The sequence below is a fragment of the Chlorocebus sabaeus genome, chromosome 9 (assembly GCF_047675955.1).
Source record: "Chlorocebus sabaeus isolate Y175 chromosome 9, mChlSab1.0.hap1, whole genome shotgun sequence".
Classification (NCBI taxonomy): Eukaryota; Metazoa; Chordata; class Mammalia; order Primates; family Cercopithecidae; genus Chlorocebus; species Chlorocebus sabaeus.
Window position 1 is genome coordinate 66,429,722 of NC_132912.1, and position 20,176 is coordinate 66,449,897.

At 39.5% G+C, this 20,176-nt stretch overlaps 1 protein-coding gene across 2 annotated transcripts in view; it reads right to left on the bottom strand.

Moving 5' to 3' along the window:
* Positions 1-20,176, bottom strand: part of VCL (vinculin) — a 124,799-nt gene that overhangs the window by 61,001 nt on the left and 43,622 nt on the right. For both annotated transcript variants that reach the window (XM_007962962.3, XM_007962963.3), the window contains exon 2: positions 14,979-15,049. In XM_007962962.3, coding sequence (XP_007961153.1) covers positions 14,979-15,049 — 71 coding nt within the window. The remainder of the gene's footprint in view (positions 1-14,978; positions 15,050-20,176) is intronic.

Below are 20,176 nucleotides of genomic sequence, written 5' to 3' on the forward strand. Positions count from 1 at the left end.
TTCATTAGATATTTAAGATTTAAATTGTTAACCTAAGGAATGAACTCCAATATAAAATTTCAGGCATCAGCAACTGAGAGTTCAACCATTCTAGTATCCTTCAAATAGGAAGTACTGCCTCTATCAATTCATTCCCTCCTTGAAATGTGTATATACATATGATTTTTTTTAAATAATAATAATAGAGTCAGGGATGGTGGCTCACACCTATAACCCCAGCACTTTGGGAGGCTGAGGTGGGAGGATTGCTTGAGCCCAGGAATTTGAGAACACCCTAGACTACATAGCGAGACCCCCATCTCTACGAAAAATTTTTAAAAATCAGCCATGCATGATGGCATGTGCCTGTAGCCCTAGCTATTCAGGGGGCTGAGGGGAGAATTGTTTCAGCCCAGAAGTTTGAGGTTACCATGAGCTATGATCATGCCACTGTACTCCATCCAGCCTGGGAGACAGAGCAAGACTCCATCTTTAAGAAAATGTTAAATAATAATAATTTAGAAAATAATATATGTGAAGATTTCAAAAGACTCAGGAGATAGGTGAAGAAAGTTTTCTTTTCTATATTAATATAAAGCATTTGTCACAGATTTTACTTTAAAACAGTAGAGATGAACGCATTCTGTGGCATACCAGTAATAGCCAATATGATTTGCTCCTGGAGTTGCCATTTTGAGAAAGGTCAAGGATCCTCAGCTATTAGTCACCTAGAGACCTGACTGAAGACCACAAGCATAGTTACAGTTTTTAGGAGGGGGTCAGGAACACAGGAACACAGAGTACAATGACAAGCTTTAATCTAATTCAAGTAGCAAGTATGCAGCACCAACTCACCCAGGTGTACACTGTGTGATAATACTAAAACATGCTGCTCCAACCCTGTACTCCTACATTTAAAGATCCTATAGACCTCATCCACAAAGTATTCATTTCCCTGTCCCAACTCTCTGAAAGTACAACATAATGCAAAGTGGCCTTCTTGTTCTTATCAAGGCCAAACAGTGATAGTACAGGACACTGCATGAGTACACCCAAAACTAAAAATAAAACCACAAGGATGCAGCTTAAATATATACAATTTCCATTTGTAAATTATATCTCAATAAAGCTAAGGGGAAAATGAATTTTAAAAAATAACCCACAATGAGTCATATTGAAAACATTCAAAACATTTCAAGGGAAACACCAAACCCTTTGCTAGAGGATGTATACTAGATAACAAAGCCTAAACATACACACACACACACACACACATACCCGACACGAGCACACGCACACAAAAAACCCACAGGCTCACTAAATTCTCTTGTTTCAGATTATTGAGATTATAAGGGTATGCAGCCAGTTTTGACTTCACTTCAAATAAAACAGGACTCTGTCCAAGTCAAGAGATAATTGAAGGGGAAGCAGAATGTTGAGAATGAATGGGAGAGGAACAAACGTTACAGCTGCCCAAGCTATATGTTCCTCATGTCTTGGTAAGTAGTTTATTTGAAAGATAGTGGATGAGTCACAATCTTTAAATCCTTTAAAATCTGAATAACTAGTCCTGCTCTTTCTCCCCTCTTCCCTTACTCTCTTGTCAAATCTAGCGTCAGTGCAGATTCTGAGTGTGCAGAGTTCTGTCAAGAACTCTGCTACCTCCTGGTCCATCAGCTCCACAGTCCTTCCTCCATCTCATACTAGGGTTACAGCAGAAATTGAATATACAAGCAAGAGTGTCTTACAGATACCAGTAGTTTTCAAATGTATGTTGATTCTGTTATGATGAATAAAATTTTTAAATTATCTTAAAATATTACTAAATTGGCCAGGCATGGTGGTTAACCCCTATAATCCCAGTATTCTGGAAGGACTGACTGAACCCAGGAGTTCTAGACCCACCTGGACAACATAGTAAGATCCTATCTCTTAAAAAAAAAAAATTCTTTTAATTAGCCAGGTATGGTAGCATGCATGCCTATAGTCCCAGGTACTTGGGAGGCTGAAATGAGAGGATCACCCGAGCCCAGGAGGCTGTGGCTACAATGAGTTGTGATCACACCACTACCTACATTCCAGCCTAGGTGACATAATAAGATCCTGTCTCAAAAAATTATATAAAATAAAATAAAACATTATGAAATTCACTGTATCATTTGTTTGTTTGTTTGTTTGTTTGTTTGTTTGAAATACAGTCTCACTTTGTCACTCAGACTAGGGTGCAGTGATGTGATCTCCACTCACTGCAGTCTCCGCCTCCTAGGTTCAAGCCATTCTCCCACCTCAGACTCCCAAGTAGCTGGGATTACAGGCACTTATCACCATGCCCAGCTAATTTCTGTATTTTTAGTAGAGAGGGGATTCCACCATGTTAGCCAGACTGGTCTCAAACTCCTGACCTCAAGTGATCCACCCACCTTAGCCTCCCAAAGTGCTGGGATTACAGGTATGAGCCTGTATCTTTTCGTTTTTATGCATTTCTTAATCAACAAATAATTTAAAATCTCACCATTATTATTTTGTTGTTGGTTTTTTTGTTTTGTTTTGTTTCTTTGTTTTTTTTTTTTTGAGACATAGTCTCGCTCTGTCACCCAGGCTGGAGTGCAATGGCACAATCTCAGCTCACTGCAATCTCCCCTCCCAGGCTCAAGCAATTATCCTGCCTCAGTCACCCGAGTAGTTGGACCTACAGACGTGCACCATCATGCCCAGCTAATTTTTGTATTTTTAGTAGAGACGGGGTTTCACCATGTTGGCCACACTGGTCTTGAACTCCTGGCCTCAAGTAATCCACCTGCCTTGGCCTCCCGAAGTGCTGGGATTACAGGCGTGAGCCACCGCGCCCAGCCTAAAATCTCACTATTATTATTTAAAGGTCCTTATGCTGAAAAAAGTAGGCAATCACTATTCTACAATAGAATGTAATAAAAGAGTTACAGGCGTGGCTACCTAAACACAAAATGAAGTAGAATAGATACAGTAAGAGGATATTTTCACTTATGAAGAACACTGGCAAAAACTAAGATGTAGATTTTTTTTTTTTTTTTTTTTTTTTTGGAGACGGAGTCTCACTCTGTTGCCCAGGCTGGAGTGCAGTGGCGCACAGTCTCTGCTCACTGCAAGCTCCGCCTCCTGGGTTCACGCCATTCTCCAGCCTCAGCCTCCTGAGTAGCTGGGACTACAGGTGCCCGCCACCACGCCCAGCTAATTTTTTTTTTTTTTTTTTTTTTAGTAGAGACGGGGTTTCACCATGTTAGCCAGGATGGTCTCCATCTCATGACCTCGTGATCTGCCCACCTCGGCCTCCCAAAGTGCTGGGATTACAGGTGTGAACCACCATGCCCGACCAACTAGGATGTAGATTAAAAGAAAAAGAACAAAATCTGGAGAAACAAGCCAACAGCAGGCTAAGGTCTATCAACAGTCATTCTAAAAAAAGATAATTAGCAACAAATAATTAACAGAATTCAGAACCTAGGAGAATCACAAACTTGTAACCACCTAACAATATTGCTTTGAAATATATAGAGCTAACACTGACAATTATAAGAAAAACAGACAGGTCTACAATTAGTATAGGAGATTTTTAACATATATCAATCATAAACTGATAGTTGAAACAGACAAATTAGGCTATAAAAAATTGGACCAGTAATATTTATATAGTGACCTAATTAATATAAATAGAACTCTATACCCAAGCAAAAGAGAATATACTTTCTTTTCAAGCACACATAAAAACTCACTAGAACTGAGCTCTATGTAACAAAAGAATTTCCAAGAATTGATATTATACCATGTCTTTGGGTACAATACAATTATATTAGAAATATAACAAAAGATAATAAAAAGAACTTTGAAAACTTTAAAAAATTATTTTAAAGACTTTTTAAATTCTCTAATTTAAAAGAGAATTAGGAGGTCAGGAGTTCGAGACCAGCCTGACCAACATAGTGAAACCCCGTCTCTACTAAAAATACAAAAATTAGCCAGGCATGGTGGCGGGGACCTATAATCCCAGCTACTCAGGAGGCTGAGGCAGGAGAATCACTTGAACCCAGGAGGCAGAGGGTGCAGTGAGCTGAGATCATGCCATTGCACTCCAGCCTGGGTGACAGAGCAAGACTATCTTAAAAAAAAAACAAAAAGAAAAGAAAAGAAAGATTGAACATAAAGACTGATATATTAAAAATAAGGTATTCAAATAATAAACTTGAGAAAAGTAAATAATAAATATGAGAAAAGAATTTAATGAAATAGATCTTCGTGGGAAAAGCTAGTAAGACAGATAAATCTCTAACAAGAGCGATAAGAAAAAAAGACAAAAGGCAGAAATAAGCAATACTGAATAGGAAATGTCATATAACTAGATACAACAGAGATTTTTAAAAGAATCGATTATTATGAATTTTATGCTAATAAATTTGGAAGTTTGGATAAAATTGGCAATTTCTTAGAAAAGTATCAGATTACCAAAGTTGACTCACAATGAATTTAGAACCTGATTTAGATAATAAAACAAAACTGAGTTTCTTTTTAGTCATATCTTTTAGTCATATCTCTTCCTCCCAAAGACACCACCAGATAGAGTTTTAGATGCAAGTTTTGCCAAACTTTCAAGGGCAGATAATCTTTATCTTACATAACCTGTTTCAAAAACTAGAAAAGACCTTATTTTATGAAGCTAAAATAACCTTGATACCCAAACTAGATAAGAACATAAGAAGAAAACAAAATTACAGATAAAGGTCCCTCATGAGCAAAAATGCAAAATCCTTTTAAAATATTAGCAAATTAAATTCAGCACTATATATATATGTTTTTCATCACAGCCAGGTAGGGTTTATCCTAGAAATACAAGAATAGTTCATTATCAGCAAATCTATATTCCTGTAGTAAACCATAGACTATCTCAACAGAGTAAAGGATAAAAAAATGTGTAATCCACTCAACAGATACAGAAAGAAAGGCCATTAAATAAAAACAAGCAATCATGGTCCAATTTAAAAAAAAAAAAAAAAAAAAAAGTCTTACTACAGAAGACTACAAATTAGATTTTAAAAATCTCTGAGAAAAGCTTAAAAAGTAACTGAAGGGCCAGGCACAGTGGCTTATGCCTGGAATTTCAGCACTTTGGTAGGCCAAGGTGAGCAGATCACCTGAACTCAGGAGTTTGAGACCACCCTGGGCAAAATGGTGAAACCCCGTCTCTACTAAAATACAAAAAATCAGCTGGGAGTAGTGGCGCACACCTGTAGTCCCAGCTACTTGGGGGCCTGAGGCATGAGAATCGCTTGAGCCCTTGATGGGGAGGTTGCAGTGAGCCAAGATCATGCTACTGCACTCTAGCTTGCGGTACAGAGTGAGACGCCGTATTTATTTGGAGAAAACTATTAAGAAACAAAAATTAAGCTATAGAAGAAAAAAAGAAGCTATAGAAGGAAGCTAATATGTAATTGAAGCAGGAGTCAGTACTCAATTCCAAAGGCAAGGCTTGGACACTGGACCACATAGAGGACTAGCTAAAGCAGGTCCAGGGTAGAAGCACCTCCCCATAAGACATGCCCACCAGGGTGTCAGGTCAGTTTACCACTGTCATGGCAACACCCAGATGTTACTGCCCCTTTCCATGGCAACGACCCAACAACCTAGAAGCTACCACTTGCATTCTAGAAATTTCTGCATAAATCACCCCTTAATTGGAATATAATTAAAAGTGGGTATAAATATGAGTGTGCAGAACTGCCTCTGAGCTGCTACTCTGGGCACCCTGCCTCTAACGTAGCCCTGCTCCACCAGGAGCAGTGCCTCTGCTGCTGCTGCTATACACCACTGCTTCAATAAAAGTTGCTAACACCACCAGCTAGCTCTTGAATTCTTTCCTAGGAAAAGTCAAGAACCCTCTTGGGCTAAGCCTCAATTTTGGGGTTTGCCTGTCCTGCATCATAATCACCAAATGTTTCTTTTTGTTTGTTTTAGGTATTTTCACATATTTCATTTTACTCATTTAAATCTCACAATAACTATTATGTTAGAAGAAAAGACTTGTAAAGAAGAATGAGAAAGTACCTTAGCATACTGGAATGAGCATACTTGGAATCAAACAGTTCAGGGTTAGAATCCTACCTCTGCCATGTATGAACTGAGAAACTTTCAACACCTTACTGAGCTTCTCTTCATCTGAAAAATGAAGTAGATTAAATAACACAACTTAAAATACCCAGCTCATAGAAGGTATTGAAGAAATCGAGCAGAGTTCAAGACCAGGCTGGCCAACATGGTGAAACCCCGTCTCTACTAAAAATACAAAAATTAGCCAGGCGTGGTGGCGCGTGCCTGTAGTCCCAGCTAATCGGGAGGCTGAGGCAGGAGAATTGCTTGAACCCAGGAGACAGAAGTTGCAGTGAGCCAAGATCACGCCACTGCACTCCAGCCTGGACGACAGAGCGAGACTCTGTCTCAAAAAACGGTAGTGCTAGGTCAGGAGCGGTAGCTCATGCCTGTAATCCCAGCACTTTGGGAGGCCAAGGCAGATGGATAACTTGAGGACAGGAGTTCGAGACCAGCCTGGCCAACATGGTGAAACTCATCTCCACTAAAAATGCAAAAATTGACTAGTCATGGTGGCATATGCCTATAGTCCCAGCTACTCGGGAGGCTGAGTCAGGAGAATCTCTTGAACCTGGGAGGTGGAGGTTGCAGTGAGCCGAGATGGTGCCATTGCACTCCAGCCAAGGCAGCAGAGCGAGACTTTGTCTCTAAATAAATAAATAAATAAAAAACAGTAGTGCTAAATTATGTTTTACGTAGCAAGTCCAAAGGTGAACTATTTAAAGTTTAGTGCTTGCTCTAGGTCAAAAATACAGCAAGGCACCTGGCAGAGGTCAATGATTACATCACAGAAACTTGGACATCCACATTAAGAGACAAAAATCTTCTAATACTGTAGCAACGGAAAGGACCACAAAACTCAGGACACACACACACACACACACACACACACACACACACAAATCACACATTAGCCGCAGGCAAACAAAGGGCATTAAGTGATATGATTAAATAATTAATTGTTAAAAAAAGATATTCTGGGCACTTTCACCCACAAGTGTGTTTAAAAATACAAATTTCATCACAAATTATTTTGAGTATTCAAGATCACAAGCAAAGAAAAAGCTATAAGGCCTGATGACCTAAAAATGTGATATCATTACTTTAGGTCAAAAGAGATCTAAATTAAGTATAAAGCATATTTTAATCCTTCTCAAATTTCTTGTTTGTGCATGAATATAAATTATGGTACATTTGTACAAGTAAATAACATAACTGTTCTTAACTAATAAAGTTTAAGGGTTAAAACAAAAAATTCCCAAGAAATGTGATTAATGGCAATCATGTAGCAGTAGTGCATCCTTTCACATGGTATTTTGGGAACATTCTTTTATTCAGTCAGCCTAGACATTACAATATGCTTCAAAAATAGTCCAAGCTGGTGAACCAATCCAAGTTTTGACTCAAGCAGACTGTCAGAGCAGCACTGAGGCAGAAAGTGACAACACTGTCCAGTTCGAAATGAAGCTGTCATTTGCCTGCCAAGAGATAATGCACACCATGCCCTTTTCAAGTTCATATCACAAGACCACCTCAGAAGTGAGGTTTTTTGATCCATTCAGTACTGAACATCCTTGGATCGGGTCCAAGAATTGCCTTCCTTGTTCATTTCTGCTCCATTGCAGAAATAAGAATGAAATTCCATTGTATACAGCAATGACAATTTTTCCAAGGCAAATAAAATAGTTTGCTATAAACATTTCTCACCTATAATAAGGAATCAATCTGAAGCAAATCTACATTAACAGAAAATAAATCTGGTCGGTTTGACATCCAGCTTATTCTGTTACAACACTAGCACCTACTATTCCTTCTGTATTTGGTTATGAATCTTCCTGAAGATGCTTTCATATTGTCCTCTTACTGCTCTGCAGCTACAAAGCTTCCCTGCTGCCCAATTCTAAATTCCTTTGCCTGGCTTTCAAGGACCTTCACTATTGCCCAACCTACCTACCTAAGCTTAGTTCCTACCACCCCCACCATGTGCCCCCTCCCCACAGGCCCTCATGACTTGTCATGCCATTCATTGCACCTAGAGTATTTTCCTTCCTCCCTACATCTAACCATCCTCCCAAGCCCCACTTCCTACATAAACGCTCTTTCTACTATTCCTGCTTACAATGAGAGGGCTCTCTCTCTGAATTCCCATCATAAAGTCAGTCTGTATTATAGCTCTTTAATTGGAAACCTCTTAAAATATTTCTTTTTTACAAAATTTCTCTGCAATAGTGTTTCCACCTTTCCTCCACCATCATATATAGAAAAATAAAACTCATGTTTATGGCATAGCCCCATGGGTCTACTTGGGATTATGCACACTTTCCAGTCACAATAGCTGTAGTTCCACTAATTTCTCTCCCACTAAAGAAAACATAATAACAAGCATATTATACTTCAATTAAAGTTTTAAACAAATAAACTCATAATGAGCAGAAATTAGAGGGATATTATTATACATGTGAACTTAAATATGTTCAATTCTGTTTTTTTTTTTTTTTTTTGAGATGTAGTCTCGCTCCGTCACCCAGGCTGGAGTGCAGTGGTACAATCTTGGCTCACTGCAAACTCCACCTCCCGGGTTCACGCCATTCTCCTGCCTTAGCCTCCCGAGTAGCTGGGACTACAGGAGCCCATCACTGCGCCCGGCTAATTTTTTGTATTTTTCGTAGAGCTGGGATTTCACCGTGGTCTCGCTCTCCTGACCTCGTGATCCCCCAGCCTCGGCCTCCCAAAGTGCTGGGATTACAGGCGTGAGCCAGTGCGCCCGGCCTCTCAATTCAGTTTTTTTTAAAGCAAAGCATTAGTACCCTCTGGCACTTTATTACTGTTAACATATTATTTGCAATATATCTCACAAGTGACCATTCATTACACACTGGTAAGAACTACTATTCTATAAACAGCACTTAGCACACTAGGCACATAGAAGGCAATCAGTAAATAATTAACCAAGGAACATATCTAGCCCATTAATCAATTATACATAAAACATTACTGCCACAGCAGTCTGATGATGATGATGACAAAGAAGAAAATGACAACTGACAGTGATACAAAATGTAAACATGGAGTACAGTAGCTGACTCCCTTGCTGACAGTCTCAAAAGGAACAAATGATTTCTCTTTTTTTTTTTTTTTTGAGACAGAGTTTCGCTCTCGTCGCCCAGGCTGGAATGCATGGCATGATCTCGGCTCACTGCAACCTCTACCACCCGGGTTCAAGTGATTCTCCTACCTCAGCCTCCCAAGAAGCTGGGATTACAGGCATGTGCCATCACGCCCTGCTAATTTTGAATTTTTAGTAGAGACGGGTTTCACCATGTTGGCCAGGCTGGTTTTGAACTCTTGACCTCAAGTGATCCACCTGCCTCAGCCTCCCAAAGTGCTGGGATTACAGGCGTCAGCCACCGGACTCAGCCAGGAACAAATGATTTCTTACAGGGTTATAAGGTTAGTTTAACCAATATTTCAACAATACAGCATAGCTGCTGCACTCCTGAAGTTTATGACAGTCTGGGCAGTTTCTATGGCAATCGCCATGCAACCCTACACTTCTTATGCAACACCGTGGCTATTACTGCAATCTTGGGTAAAATTAGTAAATTATGAGCTCTATCTGCCAGTGCAGCCAGGGATCAAATAACTTTTGCTCCACCCAAGAGAAAGGCTGTGACCATGCAAATCTTGTTCTATATAAAATGGTTCTCACGTTTACAATAAGGAATTGCATGAGCACTGGAAGTTCCTCATCGACAATTACATCATTTTAAATGTATTAAACCCATTTTTCAATATGCCTTTAATTGTCAATCACACAAATAGACTATGATAGGATCTTGAGATCCCCAAATCCTAAAAGTATCATATCTTTCCCTGAAAAACCTTTAAATATATATCAGATAGCTTAGGTATAAATCTATCTAAAGGCCAAGTATCTTGTTTTCTCTTGCCTTGACATCTTAACATTCTAGGAGTACAGACTGATCTAACAATAAATTTTTAAATATTTTAGCCTTTAGTGTTGCTTAAGCAGTCACTTGAGAAATCCTTGCAAAAGTAGACTACAGAGGAAGTTTCAGTCGGTCGTGCCCTAGAAATTTCTAAACATCAACCAAGCAGCTCAAAAGAATGTCCTACTCTGTAGTTCCAAGGATGTCATTAATTGCTTCCATCTGTTTCCCCCCTCTCTATCCCTGTCTTTTCCAAGTCAAGACCTACTATTTTCTGCTTCATTTTGCATTCTATAGAAAAACAAGAAAAGCAAAGCATAAAAATCCATCACGGTTTATTTTGTTTTGTTTTAAACAGGGTCTCACTCCAGGCTGGAGTGCAGTGGCATGACGACAGTTCACTGCAGCCTTGACCTGCTGGGCTTAAGCAATCTTCCCACCTTGGCCTCCCAAAGTGCAGGGATTACAAGTGTGAGCCATCATGCCTAGTCCTCCACCATGTTTTCAATTATAGAATATTTATTTGCCCCCAAATTTGTTGGACAACCACAGCCATATTGTTGTTTGTACTCAAGGCTATTTTCAAGTAATGTTTCAGAGTGTGGCATATTAAATTATATACTTTTAAAAAACTGCTCAGTAAAGTTTTCAGTTGGTCATAACACATGACTTTTCCCTGATAAACCACGGAGACCAGAGTTTTTCCTCATGGCAAAATAAAAGTTCAAACCTCTGAATGGTTTCATCCATTGACTATCCTTACCTAAATCAACAATTACATGATCAATGATAGAGTTTCGCTCTTGTTGCCCAGGCTGGGGTGCAATGGTGTATGATCTCGGCTCACCGCAACCTCCACTTTCCAGGTTCAAGCGATTCTCCTGCCTCAGCCTCCTGAGTAGCTGGGATTACAGGCATGCGCCACCATGCCTGGCCAATTTTGTATTTTTATAGAGATGGGGTTTCTCCATGTTGGTCAGGCTGGTCTTGAACTCCCGACCTCAGGTGATCCGCCTGCCTCGGCCTCCCAAAGTGCTGACATTACAGGTGTGAGCCACCGTGCCCAGTGATCAATGATTTTTAATTATGTCATGTCTTCCACATTTATTGGTTAGAATTCACCTTACAACTAGGGCTATTGGGCTACTCTAAAAATTTTGTACAGGAAAGGCAAGATAAATGCTTAATTTCCTTTAAATTACCAATTATTAGAGTAAGGGGTCGATGCCCTAGTTACCACACAGGGTGATAAATGAAGTTTTATTTTATTTTAAAGTGACCAAATTTTTTGAAATTTTTATCACAACTAGGGTGTGCTCATTTTTAATTTTTCTAAGTCCCCAAGGAAGCCTGTGAGACCACATAGCATATTTCAGCATATATCTCTGGGGATTAGCAAAAATAAGTTTCCTGACAAAATCCATTTACCAATCAAATCATATTCATAGACTAGAATGTCATGGTTGGAAGCAACTGTTTGCAGGGTCTTCTAGTCGAACTACCTACCTGATAGTGAAATCCCTAATCACTCATTCCCCATGCTCTGTACCTTCCAAGGTGTGAGGGGCAACCTGCTACAAGCTAGAGCTATGTTTTCAGTGCAAGGTAAATGCAAGTTTAATTATAATATGTTTAGTTGACAGCATAAGATTCCTCTTAATATTAACAGCCTAAGACCGGGGCACAGTGGCTCATGCCGGTACTCCCAACACTTTGGGAGGCCAATGCGGGAGGATCGCTTGAGCCCAGGAGTTCAAGACCAGCCTGGGCAACAGGGAGACCTTGCCTCTACAAATGATTTAACAATTGTCTGGGCATGGTGGCACACACCAGCTACTCAGGAGGCTGGGGCAGGAGAATCACTTAAGCCTGGGCGATCGAGGCTGCAGTGAGGCATGATTGCACCATTGCACTTCAACCTGCGTGACAGAGTAAGAGCCTGTCTCAAATATATATATATATAAAACCAGGCTGATTGCATGGCATGTGAACAAAATAGGCTCCTGTTGGTCAGAGCTAGAAGAAACCTTGAGATCACCAAGTCCAATGAAGGTAGGACAAAAAAGATACTCCCACAAAATAGGCTCTACAAAAAAAAACAGATGCTTTTAGCACCTTACTTCCTGACACATGAAGACATTTTGTGGAATTAACAGAAACACAGTTACATAAAGCACCCACTCAAGTTAGTTAGAAATAAGAAGACTTCAATATGGGTGAAAATTTTACATCTGTTGAATGAAAATAATAGAACATAAGGAGGATAAAAATAAAGGAACACTTTTAGCTTTATTTAAAGTTGTGATATATAACATACATAGAGAAAATAAACATATGTATAATATAATGAATAAATATAAAACAACCACCCACGTAACTCATCACTTAAATCAAAAATAGAACATTATTACTACTTTTAGATGCCCCTGTGTACCTCTCCCTAGTATAAACCTCTTCCTCCCTCCCAGAGATACTATCTACCCTGGCTGTAGTGACCATTATTCCTTACTCATCTTCATCTTTTTACCATATAAATAGGCATGTCTAAACAACATAGTTTATTTCTGCATGTTTTTGAGCTTTTTTTTTTTTTTTTTTTTCCAGACAGAGTCTCACTCTATCACCCAGGCTGGAGTACAGTCACTTGATCTCGGCTCACTGCAACCTCCACTTCCTGGGTTCAAGCAATTCTCCCATCTCAGCCTCCCAAGTAGCTGGGATTACAAGTGTGAGCCACCATACCCAGCTAATTTTCATATTTTTAGTAGAGATGGGGTTTCACCATGTTGGCCAGGCTGGTCTTGAACTCCTGACCTCAAGTGATCCACCTGCCTTGGCCTCCCAAAGTACTGGGATTACAGGTGTGAGTCACCACACCTGGCCATTTTTGAACTTTAAATAAGTGGAACCTACATATCTATCTATCTATCTATCTATCTATCTATCTATCTATCTATCTGACTTTCATTTCCCTCAATTATTTTTGAGATTCATTCATTCCTCTTTTTTTGTCTTTTTATTTATTTATTTATTTTTAGATACAGGGTTTCACTCTGTCACCCAAGCTGCAGTGCAGTGGTGCAGTCACAGCTCACTGTAGCCTCAACTTCCCCAGCTCAGGTGATCCTCCCACTTCAGCCTCCTGGGTGGCTGGGACTACCGGCTCACACTACCACATGCAGTTAATGTTTTGTAGAGATGAGTTTTCACCACATTGCCCAGGCTGGTCTCAAACTCCTAGGCTCAAGTGATCTTCCCTCCTCGGCCTCCCAAAGTGCTGGGATTACAGGTGTGAGCCACTGCACCCGGCCTCATTGTTTTTTTCAATTGAAATGAAATTCATATAGCATAAAATTAACCATTTTTAAGTGAAAATTCCTCAGTCCTTTTCATTACTGATTAATATTACAATTTCTGACTATACCATGATTATTTTTACCCATTCTACTCTAGATAGACCAGTGGAGTCGTCATGAACAATGCTGATAGAAATGTTTTTTATATGGATGCTGGTGTGCATGTGGACAAGTATCTTTAGGGAACATACCTGGGAGTGGAACTGCTTATCCTCTACTTTACTAATGTCAAATTGTTTTCCAAAGTGGCTGCACCAATTTACATTCCCAACAGCAGTGTAAGAACATTCCAGTTGCTCCATATCTTATCAACAACTGATATTATCAGGCTTCTTAATTTAGGGTGTATAATAGAATAATTTGCACTTCTCTGATGACTGAGATAAAATATTGGCCACTTACATTTCCTCTTTTGAGGTGCTATTCAAGTCCTTCACACACCTTCTTTTTGAAAAGTCTTATGCTATTCTTACTAACTTCTATTAGTTCTACTTTTTCTGTCCTATCCATCAGCTTTTACTTTTGCTTACAACTTGACTGCCATATAGAACAAAACCACTAATCAAAGACAATATAAGAACCTAAAAAGTTTTAAGTATTCAAAAATTAGTATGTCTGCTTGTTTTATGTAGAATAGCCCAAAAAGCCTGGAAATGATTTTTAGGAGTACTAGGAGATATATAAATATAACTTAAATTTAAAATGTAACTGAAAATATGAAACAATAATTTTTTTTTTTTTTTTGAGACAGAGTCTCCCTTTGTCACCCAAGCTGGAGTGCAGTGGCGTGATCTCCACTCACTGCAAGCTCTGCCTTCCGAGTTCACACCATTCTCCTGCCTCAGCCTCCCGAGTAGCTGGGACTACAGGTGCCCGCCACCACATTTGACTAACTTTTTTTCTGTATTTTTAGTAGAGATGGGGTTTCACCATGTTAGCCAGGAAGGTCTCGATCTCCTGACCTCAGGTGACCCACCTGCCTCGGCCTCCCTAAGTGTTAGGATTACAGGCATGAGACACCCTGCCTGGCCGAAACAATAATTTTTTAAAGTTTATATCTACCATTATTCCCTTATCTCCAAGCAAAGGTGCCCAGTATACAATGCAGATTCATGCATGCTATAGTCACAATGGGTCTCTGAATACTTTTCATCCTAGAAAGAAAAACTCAAAAGTCATGATCTTATGTCTTATGTCAAAAATCGGCCAGGTACGGTTAGCCAGACATGGTGGCACGTGCCTATAATCCAAGCTATTCCGGAGGCTGAGACAGGCAAATCATTTGAACCCAAGAGACAGAGTTGCAGTGAGCTGACATCGCGCCATTGCACTCCAACCTGGGTGACGAGGGTGAAACTCTGTCTCAAAAAAAAAGGAAAAAAAAAAAATTATTATGTCAAAAATGCCTAATATCAAAGACTAAAATGAAGTTTTTTTAAAAAAGACAAAAAAGTTGAAATTTCAATTGTAAACAAAAGTTTTATACCGAAAAAAAAAGTTGTTACTGAAATCAGCTACTTTTTCTTCCTAACAAGAGAACTATTTTGCTTAGCAACAGAAGAATATTTTAATTACTCACTTAATAAATGCTGGTGGCATATCTCTCTTCAAAATCTGATCCTCAGTGGTTTGAACAGTCTCTTTTCCAACCTACAAGAGGAAAAAAAAATTCATAATTCAAATATAAATTCTCAGACCTTAAAAAACTATTACTTAAGCATATTTGAAACATATACTTAAACGTAATCTATCATTAAAATTTCTAGATTTAAGGGAGATTTCTGGATTTAAAAAATTTTTCAGGATTACTCACATAATATGCTTTCACAATATACCAGAATAATATGGAATACAAACATAATGTTGTATTACTCCTTCTCCAGAGTAACTAATTTGAAAGCATTATTGAGCATAATAGGAGAAATTCATCATTGAGAATACATGTGTGTGTGTTTAGCCAAAAAACTCTGCCACATCTCTAAAATGTTACCTGAAGTATATGAATCAAGTTAGACAAACAAAAACATCTATATAGAAAATAAATAGTTATTGGAACTGGGGAAAATATTTGAAACTATTATGATTCTGACACTAGAAACCAAACATGAAAATATGCAACATTTACTAGTAATCAAAAAAACTGAAATTAAAACAACATGATATTTTTCCCTAATTGTAGCGCAAGTTAAAAAGAAAGAATATATAATGCTGCATGCAACAATGGAATAGATAGTTTTACACCCTGCAGGTGGTGATATAAACTCATATATTCTCTTTGAAAAATCATTTGTTAGAATGTGTTAGGAGACATAAAAAAAAGTCATACCTAGAAATTCCACTTTTGAGAATATACCTTATAAGCTGTAATACCAAACGTGGTAATAAAAACAATATTCACAAAAGTATTCACTATGATGATAATTATAAAAGCTAAAACACTTCATAAATAACTCCTCCAACAAAGAGGAATAGTTAAGTAAATTAAGATATATTGTTAGGTTGAGTACTATGGGGCCATTAAAACAATGGTTATAAAAACTTAGCATTATGGGAAAATGTTTATGACATTATATTTCACTTAAAAGAAGAAATATAAATAGCAAGTACATTATGAGTACAACACCAAAAAAAACCCCGCATGTATAAATAAAGCAACAACACTGAAAGAATATTTTTAAAATATTCCAGTGGTTGTACTAATGCTTAGGAAAATGAGCGAATTTGTATTTGTATTTCCTATTTTCTAATTTCCTGAAACGTAAATTTTTTTTTTTTTTTTTTGAGACGGAGTCTCTCTCTGTCGCCCAGGCTGGAGTGCAGTGGTGGGATCTCGGCTCACTGCAAGCTCCGCCTCCCGGGTTCACGCCATTCTCCTGCCTCAGCCTCCGAGTAGCCGGGACCACAGGCGCCCGCCAACACGCCCGGCTAATTTTTTGTATTTTAGTAGAGACGGGGTTTCACCGTGGTCTCGATCTCCTGACCTTGTGATCCGCCCACATCGGCCTCCCAAAGTGCTGGGATTACAGGCGTAAGCCACTGCGCCCGGCCCCTGAAATGTAAATTTTAAAGTAATTTTTGTAATTTAAAAACACAAAAATGTTACTGTAAGCTGTTTTGTTATTTTTGTTTGTTTGTGTTTTTGAAATAGAGTCTCACTTTATCACCCAGGCTGAAGCGCAGTGGTACAGTCTCGGCTCACTGAAACCTTGGCCTCCCAGGTTCAAGTGATTCTCGTGCCTCAGCATCCCAAGTAGTTGGGACTACAGGCATGTGCCACCACACCCAGCTAATTTTTTTTTTTTTTTTTTTTTTTTTTTTTGATTTTTAGTAGAGATGGGGTTTCACCATGTTGGCCAGGCTGGTCTCGAACTCCTGACCTCAAGTGATCCACTCACCTTGGCCTCCCAAAGTGCTGGGATTACAGGCATGAGCCACCACTCCCAGCCTAAGTTATTTAGTTGTAATTATTTTCTACCTAATAATCTTAGTACATAATTATCTGTCATTTTATATAAATCTTCCAAATAGTAATGGTCAGAAATTTTCTTAAATTATCAAAATATTAAATGTCACACAACAAATTACGTATGTATTATACCACTAATCATACACATATTCACTTTCTTCAAAATTATCTCTGTGCAGGTCTTGAATGTCAATTTTTCTTCCCCTATATTCATGTATTATAAAATATAAGAGTAAACTTTAATATAGTAAATGGCGAAATTCATCCATTTTAACAATATAAAGCCACCTAGGAGTACTAAATCATAATTATAAACCATATTTTAATGTAGAAATCTGTGAAATTAAAAAACCCCAGAATGCAAAATATGTCAGTCCTACTATTTAACCATGTAACTTTTGATTGAGTTTAAAGGAAAAAAAAATAGAGTAAGAAAAATCCTGGCCAGCACAGTGGTGCACACTTATTCCCAGCACTTTGGAAAGACGAGGTGAGAGGATTACTTGAAACCAGGAGTTGGGGACCAGCCTGGGCAACACAGTGAGACCCTGTCTCTACAAAAAATTAGTCGGGTGTGGTGGCTCACACCTGTGGTCCCAGCTGCTTGGGAGACTGAGATGGGAGGATCACTTAAGCCCAGGAGGTCGAGGCTGTGGTGAGCAGTGTTTTACACCATTGTACTCCAGCCTGAACAGGGCAAGACCCTGTATCAAAAATTCTCTAAATGCACAGTAAATCAGCTAAAGAAAATAACACAATAAACTATTCTCAGAGAATATAAGTCATGCATAAATTATGAATACAAGTTTTTTCTCTCAAGTTAATAGCTAGAAAAAGCAACACATATCTACCACTGTGTAACAGCCAATGCTTCTGTAGACAATAGACTGTCTGTATCATAATAAAAGGCTTTTAAATCAGCAGCTGGTTCTCTAGAGTCTCTCAGCTCAAAACATGACAGAATATTTCCAGATGTATTATTCACTATGTTTTCCAACTGAAACCAACCATTTAAAAAGCTGTGGCCATGATTTCATGAAGTAAAAGATGAAGTTCAGCCACAAAGTCACTGGTTCACATTCAGTATAAAGGGCCTAGAAAGATATTCACATTTATGACACAGAGAGATTCCTTTTATATATGTGGGGAGAAGGAGGGACACAGACACAGAGAGCAAGGGTGAGAGGGAGAACTAGGTGAGTTCCTCTTATATCTCCTTTAGAAAATATTAAGTTATTCAGCGTTATTAAACATTGTTTTTAGCACAACAATATGTGCCAGGTACTGTTTAGGTAGTAGAGATAGAGAATAAAAATAAGTTTCCTGCCTTCATGGAACTTATAGTCTAGTAGGGAGAGACAGAGAGTCAAGTAAATAAACAAATATGACGCCAGATAATGGTAAAAATGATGCTATAAAGAGTACAGGCTGGAAACAGAGGAGCCTACTTTGGAAAGAGTAGATAAAGAAGCAACATTGGAGCTGAGACTTTGAAACTAAGAAGGAGCCACTCATGAAAGAGCTAGGCAAGAACAATCCAAGAGGAGTAGCCAGAAAAAGGCCCTAAGGTAGGAAAAGACTGCGTGTATTTTAGGAACTGGAAAGAGGCCAGAGTGGCTGAAGCTCAGGGAGGGAGGGAAGTGTGGTGTGGTGATGAGGCTGGGTAAGAAGGCAAGGGCCAGATCATAAAGAGCCTTTCAGCCCAGCTTGAAATATTTGGAATCGTTTATCAGTATAATAGGAGGCAGGAGTTCTAAACAAGAGATTAATCTGACTTTTTCTTTTTTTTAAGAGACATGATCTGGCTCCATAGCCCAGACTTGAGTGCAGTGGCGCAATCATAGCTCAAGTGATTCCGGGCTCAAGAGATCCTCCGTCTGGAGCAGCTAGGACTCCAGGCATGAGCCACCATGCCTAGCTAATTTTTTGGTTTTTTTCTTTTGTAGAGATGGGGTCTCACACTGTGTTTCCCAGGCTGGTCTCAAACTCCCATGCTCCGGCGATCCTCCTGCCTTGGCCTCCCAAACTGTTGGGATTACAGTCATGAGCCACTATGCCTGGCCTGATTTTCTTTTTAAAAGGTCATTTTGCCTATTTTTAGGGGGTGAGGGGAAAGCAGGGTAACCAGTATCACTCTCCTAGATGATTGCAGGGAGGCTACTGCAGTCAGCCGGGAGAGTGATAGTAGTGACTTAAGTAACCTTAAGTTACTTACTCCATTTCTGTTTTCACTACTAAGTGAAATATGTCAGTCCTACTATTTAACCACGTAACTTTTTTTTTTTTTTTTTTTTTTTGAGACGGAGTCTCGCTCTGTCGCCCAGGCTGGAGTGCAGTGGCCGGATCTCAGCTCACTGCAAGCTCCGCCTCCCAGGTTCACGCCATTCTCCTGCCTCAGCCTCCCGAGTAGCTGGGATTACAGGCACCTGCCACCACGCCTAGCTAATTTTTGTAATATTTAGTAGAGACGGGGTTTCACCGTGTTGGCCAGGATGGTCTCGATCTCCTGACCTCGTGATCCGCCCACCTCGGCCTCCCAAAGTGCTGGGATTACAGGTGTGAGCCACCACGCCCGGCTAACCATGCAACTTTTGATTGAGTTTAAAGAGTAAAAAAATGGAGTAAGAAAAATCCTGGCCGGCACAGTGGTGCACACTTATTCCCAGCACTTTGGAAAGACCGAGGTGAGAGAATTACTTGAAACCAGGAGTTTGGGACCAGCCTGGGAAACACAGTGAGACCCTGTCTCTACAAAAAATTAGTCGGGTGTGGTGGCTCACACCTGTGGTCCCAGCTGCTTGGGAGGCTGAGATGGGAGGATCACTTAAGTAGTAAAAATAGAAATGGAGAAAAGAACAGAATTGTGTTACCTTTTGAAGGAAGAACTATTATTAGGACTTGCTCTTGGACTGGGTGGGGTGGGGGATGAAGACTACACTGAGGTAAAGAAATAAAACCATGTGGCCGGGCATGGTGGCTTATGCCTATAAATCCCAGCACTTTGGGAGTCTGAGGCGGGTGGGTCACCTGAGGTCAGGAGTTCACCACCAAGCCTGGCTAACATGGTGAAACCCTGTCTCTACTAAAAATACAAAAATTAGCTGGGCATGGTGGCAGATGCCTATAATCCCAGCTACTCTGGAGGCTGATGCAAGAGAATCGCTTTAACCTGGGAGGCGGAGGTTGCAGTGAGCCAAGATCGCGCCACCGTACTTCAGCCTGGGCAACAAGAGCAAAACGCTGCCTCAAAAAAAGGAAAAAAGAAAAAAAATCACTTCTAAATCAATGAAATAAAAAGCCTTTAAAGGCAG